This window comes from Delphinapterus leucas, chromosome 2 (assembly GCF_059928025.1).
Source record: "Delphinapterus leucas isolate spDelLeu-1000000601 "Yukka" chromosome 2, BTC_Dleu_Yukka2, whole genome shotgun sequence".
Taxonomy (NCBI): Eukaryota; Metazoa; Chordata; class Mammalia; order Artiodactyla; family Monodontidae; genus Delphinapterus; species Delphinapterus leucas.
Window position 1 is genome coordinate 66636705 of NC_143130.1, and position 21727 is coordinate 66658431.

The following is a 21727-nucleotide window of genomic DNA, read 5'->3' on the forward strand; positions in this document are numbered from 1 at the left end:
TCCTTCCCCCACCCAAGAGTCCTATGAAGGAGGGGATTATTGAGAATAGAATATTTTTATTGAGGTATCTTTTGACTAAGAAATGATGGTAACTTGGTAATACTTGTCTCTTCTTGAAACATGGAACATGTACAGTTATGGACTCTCTGTACTGGATAAATGAGATAGTGTTTTATTAGCTTACTTTTTAATTATAGGATACAAAATTTCTTTTTAATTTTACAAAAGCCTGATATATCTATCTATATCTATATTTATATCAGATTATCTGTTTCTATATCTATCTGTCTATCTATAATCTGATGTTACGGTATCATGAGATTCTGTATCTTTAACTAAAACGTGGATGCCTATTCTCTGGATGTAGATATTCAGTTTAAGGAATTATAGTTTGGTTAAACCATGCAAACCTCCTTGAATTACTGTGCTTCTGTTTAACTTCTAAAATGATTCTGCCTTGAGAACTATTCATAGATAGTATCTTATTCCTAATTATACAGTAAATATGTACTAATGGAACTTTAGTTCATAATTATGTGTTGCTTAATTTGCCTCCATCTATTGTTAAACTATTCACTTTTTTTGTTGTTGTTGTTGTTATTTTTTTTTGTGGTACGCGGGCCTCTCACTGTTGTGGCCTCTCCCGTTGCGGAGCACAGGCTCCGGACACGCAGGCTCAGCGGCCATGGCTCACGGGCCCAGCCGCTCCGCGGCATGTGGGATCTTCCTGGACCGGGGCACGAACCCGTGTCCCCTGCATCGGCAGGCGGACTCTCAACCACTGCGCCACCAGGGAAGCCCTCACTTTTATTTTTTAAAGGCAAACCTACATACATTTGAACTTCACGTCCTAACTCTAGAGATGTTCTTGTGTAAATGATACTTGACTCCTCCCAAACCTGGAAAACCTGAATTCTCTTTTAAATCCATTTATTCCTAATATTTATGGTCCAATCTTCCTTCCCTCTTTACTGCTCGAGTGTCTCACTGTTTCAGTAGCACTAATCTGGGGCTTTGGTCCTTACTTGAATGTGCTCTCGTTCCTTTCCTCCCAATAGTTGATTCTGACAGATTTTCCAGCTTTGTTTTCAGATTTATAAGTACAGAAGTGCTGCTGTGTTTTCCTGCTCTATAGTGCTTTTCTTCCTACTCTTTCAACATTGACACACTTGGAGTTCCTACAAGTGTGGTTAATTGCGAGATTTGTGAACGTTTAACTTTTGGTAAATTGTTTTGGGTATATTTCTCTTTGGGGTTCCATCAGAAACAGTGTTTCTTGCATTGTTGCCACCTCTATGCTAATTATATTTCAGACCTGATAAAAATGAGTCCATTAAAAAAAAGACACCATACAATTGTTTTTGAAATTTCCCTGGTATTTTAAATTAAAAATTTTTAGTATGATGTTAACTCACAACACTGAGTACTGAAAAAGGATAGTTTTGAATACCTGAACAGGACCTTTATTTTTTCCTATTGTTTTTGTGTAATTTCCTCAAATTAATTGGAAAAATTATTCACATTTAATAACCCCAATTATTTGATACATTTTTATTTACTCTTAAGATAGTTGGCAGCATTGTCCTTGATTCTCTATTGGTTTGGGCTTATATAATGTCTTTTTCTTCTCTCCATTTTTTGTTTTTCTTTTGCTTCCTAAGGACATGATGATACAGCGCCATGTGCAGTTTTGAAAAGTATGGATAGTATTAGCTTTCTCCAACACCCAGTCCACCAGAGGAGCTTAGAGATTCTGCAGAGGTGCAAGGAAGAGAAGTACAGTAAGGCTGCAAATCCTGATAAATAAACTCCGTGTCATCACATCCATTTGGAAATGGAAACCAGGAGCATTCTACACCTGGGTGGGATGTAAATAGCTTAGGCAATGTGACTTTATAATCCTTTGACCAGTGAGTCTCAGGATACTTCCATTGAGGCTTTCATTCTTTTTTTTGAAAAAGTTGATATACCTGTTGTTTTAACTTGGATGACTTTTAACTTGGATGACTATTTGTGATCCTTGAGTTGTTAATTATACTTGGTTACAGACTTTGAATTGGTTTCTGCTTTTGACTTTAAAATATCCAAGGGATGAGTAAAAATGAATAATGATTTTTTCCTGTTGGTTTTTTTTTTAAACTTTATTGAAATCTAATTGAGGTAGTGTAAACTGCATGCCAAAGCATACAGTTTGGTAAGTTTTGACATATATATGAACTCATCACAATCAAGATAATTAACATATCTAACACTGCCAACAGTTTCCTGTCTCTTGAGAATTCCTGCTGATTTTTATGCTAATTTATACACTTGAATTTTAACGTCAGCAATATTGTTTTCATTGGCAAATTCACTTAGTTTGACTATAGTTCTCCTATCAGATTTTATCATGTCTGATTTAGAGCAAAGTCACCACTTAATGTTTTGTCTAAGGAAGAATGACAGAATCATAGAGGGTGTTCTCTTGTTTTTGTTCTTTTTGTTGTTGTTTTTTTATAAAATTGGTGTAAAAAGATGCCCTTGGTCTCCATTTTCTCCTTTTCTATTTGTTGTACTCATTCTGCATGAAAATGGTTCTTTTGCTTGTTGTGGGATAACAGTTGTTTGGCTACTGCTATTGCTATAGTGAGAATAAAGGATCCTTCAGAATATTCAAAGCCTAACTCAGCAATTTGCATATAATGGACTAAATTACTTATGTAGTCTGTTCTGAGCTTTTTACAAATCACAGATTTACTTTGCTAACTTCACAGTTCTGTGATTGAAATTCCATGGAATATTAGTATTTAATTATCAGTGAAAGGAGAATATAAGTAGAATTCCTAAGAGCAAATGGTGTGGGTTCTTTCTTCAGTTCTTACTATGCTGTCTTGGTATAAGAAAATGTGTAATGCATTTTGAAAAATGTTGTTAAAATATTTTCTCATTTTAGAAGAACGAAGGTAAGTATTTTATTTAAAAAAGACATCTTCAAATGTTGCTGTTAATTATTGCTGTTGTTTCTGAAAGGTATACAAGTACTTATTCCAAATATCCATCTTCCTTTTCTTAATCTTTTAATCCATGGGACATGATTGAAAACAGTCTACAAATCTTTTGGAGGGAACTTAAAATAATTCTTTTTAACTTTTAAATAATTGCAAGTAGTTTATTTGCTTCGTTGATTTTCATGACTCTCAGCCTGACAACCCCAGGCCTGATTGTATACCAGCTAGGTATATATGGGTGTAGAATAGGAAGGCACCATTTCAGCAGCAGCTGCATGAGGACATTGTACATTGTACACATGCACATTTATTTCTACATTTGTGGAAGCTGGGCTTTTCCATTACTTTAGGTAGTTTATTTTCCATTATAGTACTACCAATAATTAAAATTTTATAATATATAAAATGATAAATTCAAGTTTTGGAGATTGTTTTTAAAAAACCGGGGGACTACTAGCCTTAGGTAATAGTAGTGGTGAATTGATGAGACAGACAGGTTTTCAGAGACAGAAAACCACAACCATACTGGCTTGAAGTGTCAGAGGATAAAGTTGAGGAGTAGCAAAGAAGCTTGAAACTTAGGAGGAAAATCCTGGAATGGAGAGAGCTGCCAAAGGCTAAAACTCAAAGTTAGAGTACGAATTCTGCCATCCATACCTGGCTGACTGTTGTGAGTAATCAGGGGAGACCATAGGAGCTCTGTCAAAGAGCAATGCAAACCAAATAGGAGATAACCTTGGAAAGACACAACTGCAGTAGGTGAGATTTGCAAGTTTACTGATTTTTTTTAACTGAGGGCTTTTTGTATCTCTGCATAGCTCCTCTTGGGGGATAGCTGAATTCTTACTGCCTTTAGTTGGAATCCCATAGGTAGAGGTGAGAGAGAAAGAAGCAGAAAAATATTGGAAGAAATAGTGGCTTGAAAACTTCTCATGTTTGAGAAAAACTAGCTTGGAGATTCAAGACAATCTGTGACCTTCAACTAGAATCAATACAAAAGAAAACCACAACTACACACATTATAGGCAAATTGCTAAATGCCAGAGATAGTAAGGAAATCTTGAAAGCAGCCCAGAGAAAATATGGTACATTAAATACAGGGGAATACAGGCATACCTCAGAGCAATTTCAGAGTCAGTTCCAGATCACTGCAATAAAGCAAATATCACAATAAAGGGAGTCACATGAATTTTTTTGGTTTCCTGGTGCATATAAAAGTTATGTTTACACTATACTGTAGTCTGTTAAGTATGCAGTAGCATTATGTCGAAAAAAACAATGTACATACCTTAATTAAAAAATAATTTATTGCTGGGCTTCCCTGGTGGCGCAGTGGTTGAGAGTCCGCCTGCCGATGCAGGGAACACAGGTTCGTGCCCTGGTCCGGGAAGATCCCACATGCCGCGGAGCGGCTAGGCCCGTGAGCCATGGCCTCTGAGCCTGCGCGTCCGGAGCCTGTGCTCCGCAACAGGAGAGGCCGCAACAGTGAGAGACCCGCATACCGCAAAAAAAAAACAAAAAAACAAAGCTTTATTGCTAAAAAATGCTAACCATAGTCCGAGCCTTCAGGGAGTAGTAGTTACATCAAAGATCACTGATCACAGATCACCATAACAAATATTATAATAATGAAAACTTTGGAATACTGCAGGCATTATCTAAATGTGACACAGAGACACTATGTGAGCAAATGCTGTTGGAAAAATGGTGCTGATAGACGTGCTCAACACAGGGTTGCCAAAAATCTTCAATTTGTAAAAAACGCAATATCTGCAAAGCACAATAAAGTGAAGTACAAGAAAATGAGGTTTGCCTATAATGATATGGTTAACACTTGTCTTCTCATTAAAAGCAATGGAGGCTGAAAGACATCCAAAAATCATAATTAAAATCCCACAAAACAATTCAAGACCCCCAAACAAAAGCAGTGTTCAGGCAGTTGCTTAATTTATAGTTTGGGTCCAGACAAGTTAATTGTCTATTAGAAGAAAAATCAAGGCTGCAGGAAAACATAACAATTCATTGTTGTTACAATGTATTATCCACAATGTCCAATCATCAGTTAGGAAAAGTAGCTTTCAAAAATGAAGCTGGAATAAAGATATTTTCAGATAAACAGATAATCTGAGGGAATTTGTCACCGTAATGTGTTTTATGAAAAATGATAATGGAAATGCTTTAGGTTAAAAGCAAATGACACCATATGGTAATTTGGATGTATAGTAGAGGCTGATAAACTTTTTCTGCAAAGGATCAGATGGTAAATATTTTAGGCTTTGTCGGTCATATGGTCTGTTGAAACAACTGAGTTCTGCTGTGAAAGGAGCTGTATAGACAATATATAAATAAATGAGCATGGATACATTCCAATAAATTTTTTTATAGACACTGAAATTTAAATTCCATATAATTTTCACATGTTACAAAAATATTCTTCCATTGATTTTTTTCCTAAACCATTAAAAAAATGTAAAACCATTCTTGGCTCTCAGGCCATGCAAAAATAGGCAGTGGGTTTGATTTGGCCCATGGACTCTAGTTTGCTGATCCATGAGTTATTGGAAGGAATAAAGAAACCAGAGGTAATACATATGTATATAAATAAATGAGTATACATATTTTCTTTCCCTCTCTTAGTTCTTTTAAAAGATATATGATTATTTAGGGTAAAAATTATGACATTGTTCTGGTGGTTTAAAATGTGTCCACAAATTATTTGATACTCCTCCCTTCAAAAGGCATGTGCTGTACTTAGTGATTTGCTTCTAAAGTGTAATGTGGCAGAACTGACAATGTGTGACCTTCGAGATTAAGACATAAAAGGTATTGTGGCTTTTCCGCCTCCATGTCATTTTTGGTGCTGCCACCTTCTCTCTATAGTGATTATTCTCTGAGATTTGCAGGGAGGAAATTAAAAGAGTAGGGAGAAATTAGGGTTCTTGGGAGCATGAGCTGAAGCCCCACTTCCACAAAGGTCAGGAGCCCTGGAAAAGGGAAGGAATAAGATGCTGGGGGAAGAGAGAGAGAGAGGGTGGAATAGTAGAATGTCACTTGAATTTAAACCCATACTTTTGACCTTCTTGGAACAATGGAGATTGTGATGTTCCTGAACAAGATGAAGGACAAGCAATTGTCAGAGAAGGGCTTGTCACCGTCCTGATGTGCCTGCCTTAATGTCCATGACCTCAGGCATCAGTATGGTAACACAAATTATTGAAAATTTAAAGGATGTTGTCTGACCAAAATGGAATTAAAATAGAAATCAGTAACAGAAAGACATCTGAGAAATCCTCACATATTTGGAAAATAACATGTATAAGTAACTTATAAGTTAAAGAAAAATTTATGAGGCGACTTGAAAATATTTTGGTTTGAATGATAATGGAAACACAGCATATTACAGGTTGTGGAATGCAGCTAAAGAAGTGCTTAGAAGAAAACCGGTAGCTTTAAACCCTTATATAAGAAAAGAAATGAGGTAAAAAATCAATGATCTGAGCTTTTACTTTATGAAGCTACAACAAGAAGGGCCTATTAGAGCTAAAATTACTGAATAGGAAGCTGACCAACAGTAGAGAAAATCAGTGGAAACCAAAAGCTGGTATTTTGGGTGTTTTAGTTTTTGTTTTCTTTTCTTTTATTTATTTTTGTAATACAGCAGGCTCTTATTAGTCATCAATTTTATACACATCAGTGTATACATGTCAATCCCAATGGCCCAGTGCATCACACCCCCACCCCCACCCCCCCGCCACTTTCCCCCATTGGTGTCCATACGTTTGTGTTCTACATCTGTGTCTCAATTTCTGCCCTGCAGACCGGTTCATCTGTACCATTTTTCTAGGTTCCACATATATGCGTCAATATACGATATTTGTTTTTCTCTTTCTGACTTAACTTCACTCTGTATGACAGTCTCTGGATCCATCCACGTCTCAACAAATGACCCAATTTCGTCCCTTTTTATGGCTGAGTAATAATCCATTGTATATATATGTACCACATCTTCTTTATCCATTCATCTGTTCATGGACATTTAGGTTGCTTCCATGACCTGGCTATTGTAAATAGTGCTGCAGTGAACATTGGGTTGCACGTGTCTTTTTGAATTATGGTTTTCTCTGGGTATATGCCCAGTAGTGGGATTGCTGGATCATATGGTAGTTCTATTTTTAGTGTTTTAAGGAACCTCCATACTGTTCTCCATAATGGCTGTATCAATTTACATTTCCACCAACAGTGCAAGAGGGTTCCCTTTCCTCCACACACTGTCCAGCATTTGTTGTTTGTAGATTTTCTGATGATGCCCATTCTAACTAGTGTGAGGTGATACCTCATTGTAGTTTTGATTTGCATTTCTCTAATAATTAGTGATGTTGAGCAGCTTTTCATGTGCTTCTTGGCCATCTGTATGTCTTCTTTGGAGAAATGTCTATTTAGGTCTTCTGCCCATTTTTGGATTGGGTTGTTTGGTTTTTTTTTAATATTGAGCTGCATGAGCTGTTTTTATATTTTGGAGATTAATCCTTTGTCCGTTGATTCATTTGCAAGTATTTTCTCCCATCCTGAGGGTTGTCTTTTTGTTTTGTTTATGGTTTCCTTTGCTGTGCAAAAGCATTGAGGTTTCATTACGTACCATTTGTTTACTTTTGTTTTTATTTCCATTACTCTAGGAGGTGGATCAAAAAAGATCTTGCTGTGATTTATGTCAAAGAGTGCTCTTCCTATGTTTTCCTCTAAGAGTTTTATAGTGTCCGGTCTTACATTTAGGTCTCGAATCCATTTTGAGTTTATTTTTGTGCATGGTGTTATGGAGTGTTCTAATTTCATTCTTTCACATGTAGCTGTCCAGTTTTCCCAGCACCACTTATTGAAGAGACTGTCTTTTCTCCATTATGTATCCTTGCCTCGTTTGTCATAGATTACCTGACCATAGGTGCGTGGGTTTATCTCTGGGCTCTCTATCTTGTTCCATTGATCTATATTTCTGTTCTTGTACAAGTACCATATTGTCTTGATTACTGTAGCTTTGTAGTATAGTCTGAAGTCAGGGAGTATGATTCCTCCAGCTCCGCTTGTTTCCCTCAAGACTGCTTTGGCTATTCAGGGTCTTTTGTGTCTGCATATAAATTTTAAGATTTCTTTTCCAGTTCTGTAAAAAATGCCATTTGTAATTTGGTAGGCATTGCATTGAATCTGTAGATTGCTTTCGGTAGTGTAGTCATTTTCACAATATTGATTCTTCCAATCCAAGAACATGGTATATCTCTCCATCTGTTGATATCATCTTTAATTTCTTTCATCAGTGTCTTATAGTTTTCTGCATACAGGCCTTTTGTCCCCCCAGGTAGGTTTATTCCTAGGTATTTTATTCTTTTTGTTGCAGTGGTAAATGCCAGTGTTTCCTTAATTTCTCTTTCAGACTTTTCATTAGTCTATAGGAATGCAAGAGATTTCTGTGCATTAATTTTGTATCCTGCAACTTTACCAAACTTGTCGATTAGCTGTAGTAGTTTTCTGGTAGCATCTGTAGGATTCTCTATGTATAGTATCATGTCACCTGCAAACAGTGACAGTTTTACTTCTTCTTTTCCAATTTGTATTCCTTTTATTTCTTTTTCTTCTCTGATTGCCGTAGCTAGGACTTCCAAAACTATGTTGAATAAGAGTGGTGAGAGTGGACATCCTTGTCTTGTTGCAGATCTTAGAGGAAATGCTTTCAGTTTTTCACCATTGAGAATGATGTTCGCTGTGGGTTTGTCATATATGGCCTTTATTATGTTGAGGTAGGCTCCCTCTATGCCCACTTTCTGGAGAGTTTTTATCATAAATGGGTGTTGAATTTTGTCAGAAGCTATTTTGCATCTATTGAGATGATCATATGGTTTTTCTTCTTCAATTTGTTAATATGGTGTATCACACTGATTGATTTGTGTATACTGAAGAATCCTCGCATCCCTGGGATAAATCCCACTTGACCATGGTGTATGATCCTTTTAATGTGTTGTTGGATTCTGTTTGCTAGTATTTTGTTGAGGATTTTTGCATCTATATTCATCAGTGATATTCGTCTGTAATTTTCTTTTTTTGTAGTATCTTTGTCTGGTTTTGGTATCAGGGTGATGGTGGCCTCATAGAGTGAGTGTGGGGAGTGTTCCTTCCTCTGCAATTTTTTGGAATAGTTTGAGAAGGATGGGTGTTAGCTCTTCTCTAAATGTTTGATAGAATTCACCTGTGAAGCCATCTGGTCCTGGACTTTTGTTTGTTGGAGGATTTTTAATCACAGTTTCAATTTCATTACTTGTGATTGGTCTGTTCATATTTTCTATTTCTTCCTGGTTCAGTCTTGGAAGGTTATACCTTTCCAAGAATTTGTCCATTTCTTCCAGGTTGTCCATTTTATTGGCATAGAGTGGCTTGTAGTAGTTTCTTAGGATGCTTTGTATTTCTGTGGTGTCTGTTGTAACTTCTCCTTTTCCATTTCTAATTTTATTGATTTGAGTCCTCTCCCTCTTTTTCTTGATGAGTCTGGCTGATGGTTTATCAATTTTGTTTATCTTCTCAAAGGACCAGCTTTTAGTTTTATTGATCTTTGCTATTGTTTTCTTTGTTTCAATTTATTTCTTTCTGCTCTGATCTTTATGATTTCTTTCCTTCTGCTAACTTTGGGTTTTGTTTGTTCTTCTTTCTCTAGTTCCTTTAGGTGTAAGGTTAGATTGTTTATTTGAGATTTTTCTTGTTTCTTGAGGTAGGCTTGTATAGCTATAAACTTGCCTCTTCAAACTGCTTTTGCCGATTCACATAGGTTTTGGATCATCGTGTTTTCATTGTCATTTGTCTGTAGGTATTTTTTGGTTTCCTCTTTGATTTCTTCAGTGATGTCTCGGTTATTTAGTAACGTATTGTTTAACCTCCATGTGATTGTGTTTTTTACGTTTTTTTCCGTGTAATTAATTGATTTCTGATCTCAAAGTGTTGTGGTCAGAAAAGATGCTTGATATGATGTCAGTTTTCTTAAATTTACTGATTCCTGATTTGTGACCCAAGATTTGATCTATCCTGGAGAATGTTCCGTGCGCACTTGAGAAGAAAGTGTAATCTGCTGTTTTTGGGTGGAATGTCCTATAAATATCAATTAAATCTATCTGGTTTACTGTGTCATTTAAAGCTTCTGTTTCCTTATTTATTTTCATTTTGGATGATCTGTCCATTGGTGTAAGTGAGGTGTTAAAGTCCCCCACTATTATTGTGTTACTGTCGATTTCCTCTTTTAGAGCTTTTAACAGTTGCCTTATGTATTGAGGTGCTCCTATGTTGGGTGCATATATATTTATAATTGTTATATCCTCTTCTTGGATTGATCCCTTGATCATTATGTAGTGTCCTTCCTTGTCTCTTGTAACATTCTATATTTTAAAGTCTATTTAATCTGATATGAGTATTGTTACTCCAGCTTTCTTTTGATTTCCATTTGCATGGAGTATCTTTTTCCATCCCCTCAATTCAGTCTGTATGTGTCCCTAGGTCTGAAGTGGGTCTCTTGTAGACAGCATATATATGGGTCTTGTTTTTGTATCCATTCAGCAAGCCTGTGTCTTTTGGTTGGAGCATTTAATCCATTCACGTTTAAGGTAATTATCGATATATATGTTCCTATGACCATTTTCTTAATTGTTTTGGGGTTTATTTTTGTAGGTCCTTTTCTTCTCTTGTGTTTCCTACTTAGAGAAGTTCCTTTAGCATTTGTTGTAGAGCTAGTTTGGTGGTGCTGAATTCTCTTAGCTTTTGCTTGTCTGTAAAGCTTTTGATTTCTCCACTGAGTCTGAATGAGATCCTTGCCGGGTAGAGTAATCTTGGTTGTAGGTTCTTCCCTTTCATCACTTTAAATGTGTCATGCCACTCCCTTCTGGCTTGTAGAGTTTCTGATGAGAACTCAGCTGTTAACCTTATGGGAGTTCCCTTTTATGTTATTTGTCGTTTTTCCGTTGTTGCTTTCAATAATTTTTCTTTGTCTTTAATTTTTGTCAGTTTGATTACTTTGTGTCTCGGCATGTTTCTCCTTGGGTTTATCCTGCCTGGTACTCTCTGCGCTTCCTGGACTTGGGTGGCTATTTACTTTCCCAGGTTAGGGAAGTTTTCGACTATAATCTCTTCACATATTTTCTCTGGTCCTTTCTCTCTCTCTTCTCCTTCTGGGACCCCTATAATGTGAATGTTGTTGCATTTGATGTTGTCCCAGGGGTCTCTTAGGCTGTCTTCATTTCTTTTCATTCTTTTTTCTTTATTCTGTTCCACAGCAGTGAATTCCACCATTCTGTCTTCTAGGCCACTTATGTGTTATTCTGCTATTGATTCCTTCTAGTGTAGTTTTCATTTCAGTTATTGTATTGTTCATTTCTGTTTGTTTGTTCTTTAATTCTTCTAGGTCTTTGGTAAACATGTCTTGCATCTTCTCAGTCTTTGCCTCCATTTTTTTTCTGAGGTCCTGGATCATGTTCACTATCATTATTCTGAATTCTTTTCCCGGGAGGTTGCCTAACTCCACGTCATTTAGTTGTGTTTCTGGGGTTTTATCTTGTTCCTTCATCTGTTACATAGCCCTCTGCCTTTCCATCTTGTGTGTCTTTTTGTGAATGTGGGTTTTGTTCCGCAGGCTACAGGATTGTAATTCTTCTTGCTCCTGCTGTCTGCACTCTGGTGCTGTACAAAAGGCCACTACCTCTGACTACTCTTCCATGTATTCCAGAATTTCTGTCTCAGGTTAAAAAATATGTCATCCTTTTCCTGGAGAATACTTATACTGAAGTAGAAGGCAGAGATGTACACCGGCCCACTGAGCGCCTGGTCGCACAGCACCTTGCCCAGGACAGCACACAGCGCGCGCCCTGGCAACACACGTGCAGCCACACGTAGTTGAAGTTTGTGTGGAAGGCCACGGCCACGGTGGCCACGTGCCGTGTCTGCCACCAGTCGGCAGGCCCGCCCTGCAGCCGCTGCTGCAGCGCGTCGCCAGCTGAGAAGAGCGCAGCATCCAAAAGCTGGTATTTTGAAAAGAGCAATGAAATTAATAAAGCTTGAGTCCAGCACCATTCAATAGAACTTTCTGTGAGGATGGAAATGTTCTCCAACTATGCTGGTCAAAACTGTAGCCACTAGCCACATGTGGTTGTTAAACACCTGAAATTTTAAAAAAATTTTAAAACTGAAGTTTTAATTAAATCAGTTTAAATTTGAATGGCCATGTGTAGCTAGTGGCTGCTGTATTGGATAGTGTAGTTCTGGCCATTCTGATCAAGAAATATGACAGAAGACACAAATACTGTTATCTGAAATGAACGAGTAGACACAGTTACATATGGTATAGACATCAAAAGGTTGAGGAAAGACTGTGAACATTTATGCCAATACATTCAACAACTTAGATGAAATGGACAGATTCCTTGAATGTCAACAGTTATCAAAATTGACCCAAGGAAAAATAAAGAATCTCTTTATCTTTTTATTCCTGTATCAATTATTGGATTCATAAGTAAAATCTTCCCACACATGATAACAAAAAAGTCCAGGCCCATATAGCTTCAGTAGTCAATTGTATTTAAGAAATGTTTTCATTTTTGTTTTTTTCATTTTTGGCTGCGTTGGGTCTTCGTTGCTGTGCAGAGGCTTTCTCTAGTTTCGGTGAGCGGGGGCTACTCTTTGTTATGATGCACGGGCTTCTCATTGTGGTGGCTTATCTTGTTGCGGAGCCTGGGCTCTAGGCGCACAGGCTTCAGTCGCTGTAGCACGCGGGCTCAGTAGTTGTGCCACGTGGGCCCTAGAGTGCGCGGGCTTCAGTAGTTGCGGTTTGTGGCCTCATTAGTTGTGGCTCATGGGCTCTAGAGCGCAGGCTCAGTAGTTGTGGCACATGGGCTTAGCTGCTCCATGGCATGTGGGATTTTCCAGGATCAGGGATTGAACCCATGTCCCCTGCATTGGCAGGTGGATTCTTAACCACTGCACCACCAGGGAAGTCCTTAAGGAATGTTTAAGAAAGCAGTTATACCAGTTCTCCTCAACTCTTTCAGAAAACAGAGGAGCAAGTAGCACTATACAAATCATATCATGAGACCAGTATTATTACTCTAAATCCAAAATTAGATAGCATTACAAGAAAATTACAGTCTAACGTTCCTCACAGTGAGAGATGTAAAGATCCTTAACAAAATAAGAGCAGCCTGAATTCAGCAATATATTTAAAGAATAATACATGAAGACCAAGTGGAAATTCAGGAATGAAAGATTAGTTTGATATAGAAAATCAATCAATATAATGTATTATGTATATAGAGAGTCATAATTTATAATATAGATATTAATCATCTAAAAAAGAAAAACCATATCATCTTAGTAGATGGATATAAAGAACTTGTCATAATTCTATGCCCATTCCTATTTAAAAACTTGTAGCAGCCTAGGAATAGAAGGCAACTTCCTCAACTTTATAAAGAATACACATGAAAATTCTACAGCAGACTTCATATGTTATGGTAAAAGACTGAGTACTTCTTCCCTGACATTAAGAACAAGGGAAAGATATCTGCTTTTGTCTCTCAGATTTAACATTGTACTAAAGGTAATTGTGCAACAAGGCAGCAAAAAGAAATAGGTACATAGATTGAAAAGGAAGATGTAGACAGCATGATCATCTATATAGAAAGTACTAACGGGTTTAAAAAATGCTTCTTTAATCTGAAAAGTGAATTTAACCGTCTCACAGTATACCAGCTAAATATAGAAAATTAAATTGTAATATTCTAGCCATGAACACTTGGAAAGTGAAACTTATAAATTCCATTTATATATCTGTGGCAGCCAGCTACAGTAGTTATTCCCCATTTATCCCCATCTTCTGGTATTTACAACCTTGTGTAGTCTCCTCCCACATTTTACCAGTGTTGGTCTATGTGACCTATAGGACATAGCAGAAGTAATAGTACATCACTTCCAAAATTGTTAAAAAAGACTACAGTTTCCATCTTAGGTACTTTCTCACTTGCTAGCTCTCTCTCGGATCACTGTCTCTTGGAGGATCAAGCTGCTGTTGTGAGTAGCCCTACTGAGAATCCCACTGAAGCCTCTAGTCAAAGGCAGTGGAGAACTTTGAGGCTTGCCTCTAAGGTCACATGAGTGACCTTAGAGACAGGTCCTTCAGTTCCATCCTAGTTTTGAAATGACCACAGCCTTGGCTGACAGCTTGAATACAACTCATGAGAGACCCTGTCAGAACCACCCAGCTAAGAAGCTCTTGAAACCTGTTCCTCTACAAAGTCTGTGATATTACGTGTTATATTAAAGTGCTAGGCTTTGGAGTGATTTGATATGCAATGGATTATAATATAGCATACCAAAACATGAAATATTTAGGGATAAATTTACCAAATACTGTTAGACCAGTATATAACTGAGAGAAATTGAAAAATGCCTAAATAAATGAAGAGAGATACATATTTTTGTATTTCTGAGATGTCAGTTCTCCCCCAGATGGATCTGTGGATTGAATGAAGTCCCAGTGAATATCAAAGCAGATTTTGGGGTAGCAATTCATATGCTGATAACTAAGATTTATATAGAAATGTAGAATATCTAGGATGACCAAAACAATTGTGAAGAAGAATAATGATGCTGGAGATCTTACACTATATGATTTTAAGATTAAAATAATCATGACATTGTTCTCTTAGTGTAAGCAAGAGAGCAATAGAAACCTACTGTATAGCACAGGGAACTGTACTCAATGCTCTGTGGTGACCTAAATGGGAAGGAAATCCAAAAAAGAGGGAAAGTATGTGTATGTATAGCTGATTCACTTTGCTGTACAGAAGAAGCTAACACAACATTGTAAAGCTGCTATAGTCCAATAAAAAAATTTTAGTAATTTTAGAAAAATTGAATAAAATCCTTTTCTGTAGAAAAAAAATAAAAAACAGAGTCCAGGAAAAGATCTATACATATATTGTCCATTGATTTTCCCCAAAGGCCCTCAGATAATTCAGTGGGGGTATATATAGTCTTTAAAAAAATAAACAGCACTGAAACAACCTGGATATCCATATGTTCAAGAGAACTTTGACCCTTACCTTATATTATACATAAAAATTAACTTGAAATGGGTCATACAGCTCTTTGCAAAGAACAGAACTATCAAATTGATAGAAGAAAACCTGAGAGAAAATCTTTGCAGTCTTGGGACAAAATTTATTAGATGGGACATAAGAGCATGAAGTATAAAAGGAAAAAATGGAGAAATTAGAGTTCACCAAAATTGAAAACTTCTACTTTAAAAAAGATATTGTAAAAAAACATAAAGCATATCACAGCCTGGGAAACAATATTCATAATAATTTATAATACATAACCGATAATGGACTTCAAAATATTTTTTAAAAACCTCCTGCAATAATAAGAGAAACAGTTCAGTTAAAAATGGTCAAGAGGGGACTTCCCTGGTGGTCCAGTGGTTAAGACTCTGTGCTTCCACTGCAGGGGGCGCAGGTTTGATCCCTGTTTGGGGAAAACCCCACATGTCACGTGGTGCAGCCCAAAAAAAAACATGTTACTTTCTGTTTAAAAAAAAAAAATGGTCAAGAGGTTTAAGCATACACTTAGAAAAGAAGATATATGAATCATCTGTAGGCGCATTAAAGATTACCAGCTTTATAAGTCATTAGGGAATGCAAATTATAATCACAGTGAAGTCACATTAACACCCTGTGTCATGGCTAAAGTGAAGTTGGCAGTACTGATGATGGGTGTGTGGAGCAGCTGGAATGCTTATCCACTCTGCTGACAATGTAAAATATTGTACAGTTATTTTGGAAAACAGTGTCAGTTTTTTATAAAGGTAAGCATATGCTTTCCATATGTTCTCTCCACGTAAGAAATGAACACATATGTTCACATGAAGACTTTTTATAGATCAAACTCTAAAATGTAATGTTGAGTGAAACCTTACACAACAGAGAGCATACTGTTTTATTCCACTTATATCAAATTCCAGAAAATGCAAACCAGTCGATATGGACAGCAGGTTAGTGGTTGCCTTGGTCCAGGAGGGTGTGTGGGGGATTGTCGAAGAAAGGGCTTGAGGGAACTTTGGGAGATGATGGAAATTTTTCTTTTCTTTTTTTGGCGGTGCCACATGGCATGCCGGATCTTAGTTCCCCCACCAGGGATCGAACCCATGCCCTCTGCAGTGGAAGTGCAGAGTCTTAACCACTGGACCGCCAGGGAAGTCCCCGGAAATATTCTATATCTTCTTTTGGTGGCAGTTTTGTCTAAACTTAACTAACTGTATGCTTATAATGAGTATGTTCTACAATATGTAAATTTTACCATAATTTTAAAAATTAATTGCATATCATGAAGTCTGACATAAGTCTTAGATAGATATCTAGAAGAGACTATTTTTCATGGAATTAAGCATACCAAAAATAAAAATATGTTATGGGAACCCCAGGAAGTGTCCACACCTTACTCATCAGGGCCTCATCAGGACCAGAGTGGGAACTAGCCAGCTTGACTGATCTTGGGGAAGGCTTCAGTGCCGGGAAGACCTGACCATCTTTTGCTTTTTGCCAGGGCTGTGGCAGGGCACAAAGATTCTGACATGGAGACCTCCACGTTACTCTCAAAAGAGAGAGGAGGAACAGCCTGGCATTTGGAGTCAGGCAGTGCCAGGTGCAAATTCTGGCTCTGCTACTTAGCCCCTGTATTCCTGTGTGTGGAAGATGTTGTTTCTCAGAGCCTCAATTTCCTTCTCTGAAAGGTAGTCCCCACTGCACAGGGGCAACACGAGGCTCAAATGTGATAATGAATGCTAAAGCCCTTGTCTGCTATCCACTGCAGAGATTTGCATTAAAATAATTTAAAATATTCTAAAAAAAAATGTTACGTGATCAGAATTCTTGTTTGAAAATGGTAGATGGAAACAAATACAGGATATGCCAATATGTATTTTGGGGAAGCCTGCAGGAAAGTCAGGGAGCTATTTCTATTGAGTTGATAGAATAAGGCTATTTATCAAATTTAGGAAATCAATGTGGATAAACAAACATGAATGTCTGCCTTACAGACAATAACAAAAATTGATTCTTTTTTTTTTTTTTTTTTGTCAGCTGCAAGTGGCTTGTGGGACTTTAGTTCCCCAACCAGGGATTGAACCCATGCGTTCGGCAGCAAAAGCACAGAGTCCTAACCACTAGATCACTAGGGAATTCCCTGAATCTCTGTCTTCTAAAGTAGCACGAGAAACCTTTATCTATCAAATGAAAACTAACAAGGGGGAATATGGATTTGAAGAGTGAAATAAAAGTGAAACAAAATACAAGAAACAAGTACTATGATTTAAATTAATAAAAATAGATTAATATCACCAATTAAAATCTCAAAATGAATTTTTCAAAAAGTTTAATTAAATGATATCCAGATTCTTAAAATGATAAAAATAAAAGAATGGAGAAAGCTATGTCAGGCACAGGTGAACAATAGCAGTAAATAAAACTAGATCGTAATTTGAGCAGATCTTCATCAGTAGAATTTATAAAAAGATTTAGTTGAGAAAGACAGAAGCTGAACTCACTAGGAAGTTTTGAGAAACTTGTAAAATACAAGTTATTGTTTTATAAAACTTAATGCCTAATTTGCTTGATTAATGGGAAGAAAATAAGGTGAAAATAAATACTGGGTAACAATAGCTGTGATAGGAAGGGGATGACTTGTATCAGAGATTTAAAGGTTCTCGTACTCTTTAGAAAAAGAGAATAGAGAATTAATTTAGTTTAGAATTCATGAATATGTAAAAAATTCAAGAATAATCAAAGAGGAGAGTGTATATAACTTCCAAAACAAAACAAAGAAATCAGAATATAAAGAAAATAGTTCAGTAGAAGTCTGGGTAAAAGCATACAATACTTAGGGTAGATACAAAACATAAAATGAGGCAGAAAACATTCCAGATATATCAGTAATACAAATAAAATAAACCCAACTAAACAGTTTAAAAAAAGATTATGCAATTAAAATAAAATTCAGCTGTAAGATGTTTATAAGAGACAAACCTAAAGCATATGAACACAAAAAGATATGACCACAAAAATATAAAATATTCGAATAAAGTTGTATCAGAAAGTTTATTCTTACTCTCTTGTACATTTTCGCACCCCCTTTAGACAACCCCTCTTAAGATGTCTGTTACTATAAATTAATTTTGCCTTTTCTAAAACAGAAATGGAATCATACAGTATTCTTTTGTGTTCTGATTCTGTTACGTAACATAATTATATATGTATTCATTTATGTTGTTCCCTATATCAGTAATTTGTTGCTGAGTTGTATTCCATTGTATATGTATATACAATTGTGTATACAACTTTGTGTTTATCATTCATTTCTTGATGGATATAAGGTTTGTACTGTCTTGAGCTATTGTGAGGAACCCTGCTATAGACATTCTTGTTCAATTCATTTTGTGTATATAGATTTTCATTCCTTGGGTAAAAGTTATGATGGAGTTTACTGTGTCCATAAAGTAGACATATGTTTAACATCATTAGGAACTATCAAACTTTTGGCACTTTAAAGATGTTCCATTTTCTTTTGTCCTACATTATTTGTGATGTTAAACTCAGATGTCATTCTGTTGTCATTCTTTCATATCTAATATACCTTTTTTCATCTGGCTGCTTCAAGATTTTCTCTTTATTTTTTCATTTTCAGCAGTTTGACTGTGATGTCCCTAGATATCATTTATATTTATATTTATGCTGTTTGGTATTAGCTATACCTTTTGGACCTGTGCTTCATTATTTTTCATCAAATTTAGGAAATTTTTGGTCAGTATTTTTTCAGAAATCTTTTTCTGCTGCAATTTCTCTTTTTCTTCTGAGACCCCAATTACATGCTCTTAGAATATTTGATATTGTCTCAGATTCCTCATATTCTGTGGATTTTTCTTCTATCTTTGTTCTTCCTGTTCTTCATATTGGATAATTTTTATTTATCTGATATCAAGTTCATTATGCTGTTTCAAGTTGCCTTGTAAAACCATAGAATGAAATTTTCATTTCAGAAAATTTCAGTTTTCAGTTCCAGAATATCCATTTGGATTCTTTTTACAGTTTCCATTTCTCTCCTGAGATTTTTCTGTGAGGTCATAAGACTGTCTTATACTTTAAGTCATTGAACATTATGATAGCAATTTTAAAGTCCTTTTATGCTAATTCCAACAAGTGGGCAATGTTGGGATCTGATGCTGTTGAAATGGGATCAAGAAGAAAGGTGCACAGGACTTCATTTTCTAATCTCAGTGGTCAGTTGCAAGTGTTCAGTATATTATTCCTTTAAAATATTTAATAATTAATGTTTAAAAAATCATTACACAAAGGGAAATAACATGCATAAAGGAAACACCCTATTGTGTTGGCAACACCAAAAACGAGAAGAAAATTCCCGGTGAGCACTTTACAGTTTAAGAAGAATTTAAGAACATGAATCCAATAAAGCAGTAGCACAAATTTAAGACTATGAAATATCAGAATGATGTTGAAATAGATTTTGAACTACTACATCAAGTGGAGGCATAAATCAACACCTATGTGATCTCAATAGAGGAAACATATCTGAAAATTGCATTACTAATATTAAGGAAAGGCCTGAAGTGACTATATTTCAATATGCAGAAGAAAAGAATTCATATGGCGAATAGAAAATGATAATTTGTCATAAGGATATTTGGTGTCCATGACTTAGGAACTGAATAAATGAAACAAAAACAATGCATTCAAATATGTAAGAAAATAAAGTTGTTCAAAGTTCTAACTGAATTTGTTGATCCCAAGACATATGTTTTCCAGTAACAGTTTTTATGTGGGTATAGATGTATGTCTTCAGTTCTGTTGGGTATATACTTAGTAGTGGAATTTCTGGGTCATATGGTAACTCTGTTTAATTTTTTGTTGAACTGCTAGACTGTTTTGCAAAGTGACTGTATGATTTCACATTCAGCAGTGTATGCAAGTTTCCAATTTTTACATGTCCTTGCCAACACTTACTATCTTCCTTTTTTTATTATAGTCATGCTAGGGGGTGTGAAGTGCAATCTCATTGTAGTTTTATTTTTTTATTTTGCGGTACGCGGGCCTCTCACTGTTGTGGCCTCTCCCGTTGCGGAGCACAGGCTCCGGACACGCAGGCTCAGCGGCCATGGCTCACGGGCCCAGCCACTCCGCGGCATGTGGGATCTTCCCGGACCAGGGCACGAACCCGTATCCCCTGCATCGGCAGGTGGACTCTCAACCACTGTGCCACCAGGGAAGCCCTCATTATAGTTTTGATTTCATTTCTCTGATGACTAATGATGTTGAGCATCTTTTTATGTGCTTATTAGCCATTTGTGTGTTGTCTTTGGAAAAATATCTATTCATACTCTGTTCATTTTAAAAGTGGGTTATCTTTTGTATTATTCAGTTGCAAAAGTTCTTTTTATACTCTGGATTCAAGCTTCTTATCAGATATTTGATGGACCATTTTCTGTTGATACCATTTTGTGGGTTGTCTTTTCACTTTCTTGATATAGTGTCCTTTGAAGCACAAAAGTATTAGATTTTGGTGATGTCTAGTTTATCAGTCTTTCTCTCTGGTTGCTTGTGCTTTTGGTTTCATCTCTAAGTAATCATTGCCTAATCCAATGTCAGGAATATTTACTCCTATGTTTTAAGAGTTTTATACTTTTAGCATTTGTATTTTGGTCTTTGATCCAACTTCATTCTTTTCCATGTGGACATATAGTTTTCCCAGTTTTTGTTGAAGAGATTATTCTTTTCCCATTGAATTGTCTTGGCACCTTTGTCAAAATTTAATTGATCATAAATGTATTTTTGTACTCTCACTTCCTTTCCATTGATCTATTTGTCTATCTTTATGCTGGTGCCATACTGTCTCAGTTACTTTATCTTTGTAGTGAGTTTTTAATTCAGGAAGTATGAGTCTTCCAACCATGTTCTCTTTTTTCAACATGGCTATTCTGGGTCCTTTGCATTTCCATATTAATTTTAGGATCAGCTTATTCATTTCAGTAAAAAAAAAAAGGCAGCTGGAATTTTAATAGAGATTGCATTGATCTGTAGATGAATTTGGGGAACACTGCCATCTTAACCATATTAAGTTTTCCAGTCCATGAGCGTGGATGGCTTTCCATGTATTTGGGTTTTCTTTAATTGCTTTTTATGATGCTTTGTAGTTTTTCAGTAGATATTTTATATTTTTTGTTCAATTTATTCCTTTTTTATTATTTTACTGCTATTATTAATGGAATTGTTTTCTTAATTTCATTTTCCAATTGTTTATTGCTAAGTTGATTTTTGAATATTGATCTTATATCTTGTAATTTTGCTAAACTTGTTTAATAGTCCTAATTTTTTTGTGAATTACTTAGGATTTTCCACATACAAGATTGTTACCTCAAAGATACTTTTACTATTTTAAATATAGTTGTGTCTATCTGTTAATCCCATACCCCTATTTTGTTCCTCCCTGCTTCCCTCTCCTCTTTGGTAACCACATGTTGGTTTTCTGTATCTGTGAGTCTGTTGCTGTTTTGCATATACATTCATTTGTATTTTTTTTAGATTCCATATATAAGTCATATAAAGTATTTGTCTTTCTCTGTCTGACTTACTTCACTACGCATAATATTCTCTAGGTCC

The 21727-nt window shown here is 36.1% G+C and overlaps 1 protein-coding gene across 8 annotated transcripts in view; it reads left to right on the top strand.

Annotated features, from left to right (window-relative positions):
• The window catches only part of MYO9A (myosin IXA), a 269595-nt gene that overhangs the window by 122699 nt on the left and 125169 nt on the right, over positions 1–21727 (top strand). For 7 of the 8 annotated variants that reach the window (XM_022579925.3, XM_022579928.3, XM_022579929.3 and 4 more), the window contains exon 15: positions 1662–1781. The exons of the other annotated variant lie outside the window; for it this stretch is intronic. In XM_022579925.3, the coding sequence (XP_022435633.1) occupies positions 1662–1781 (120 nt within the window). The remainder of the gene's footprint in view (positions 1–1661; positions 1782–21727) is intronic. 8 annotated transcript variants of the gene reach the window in all.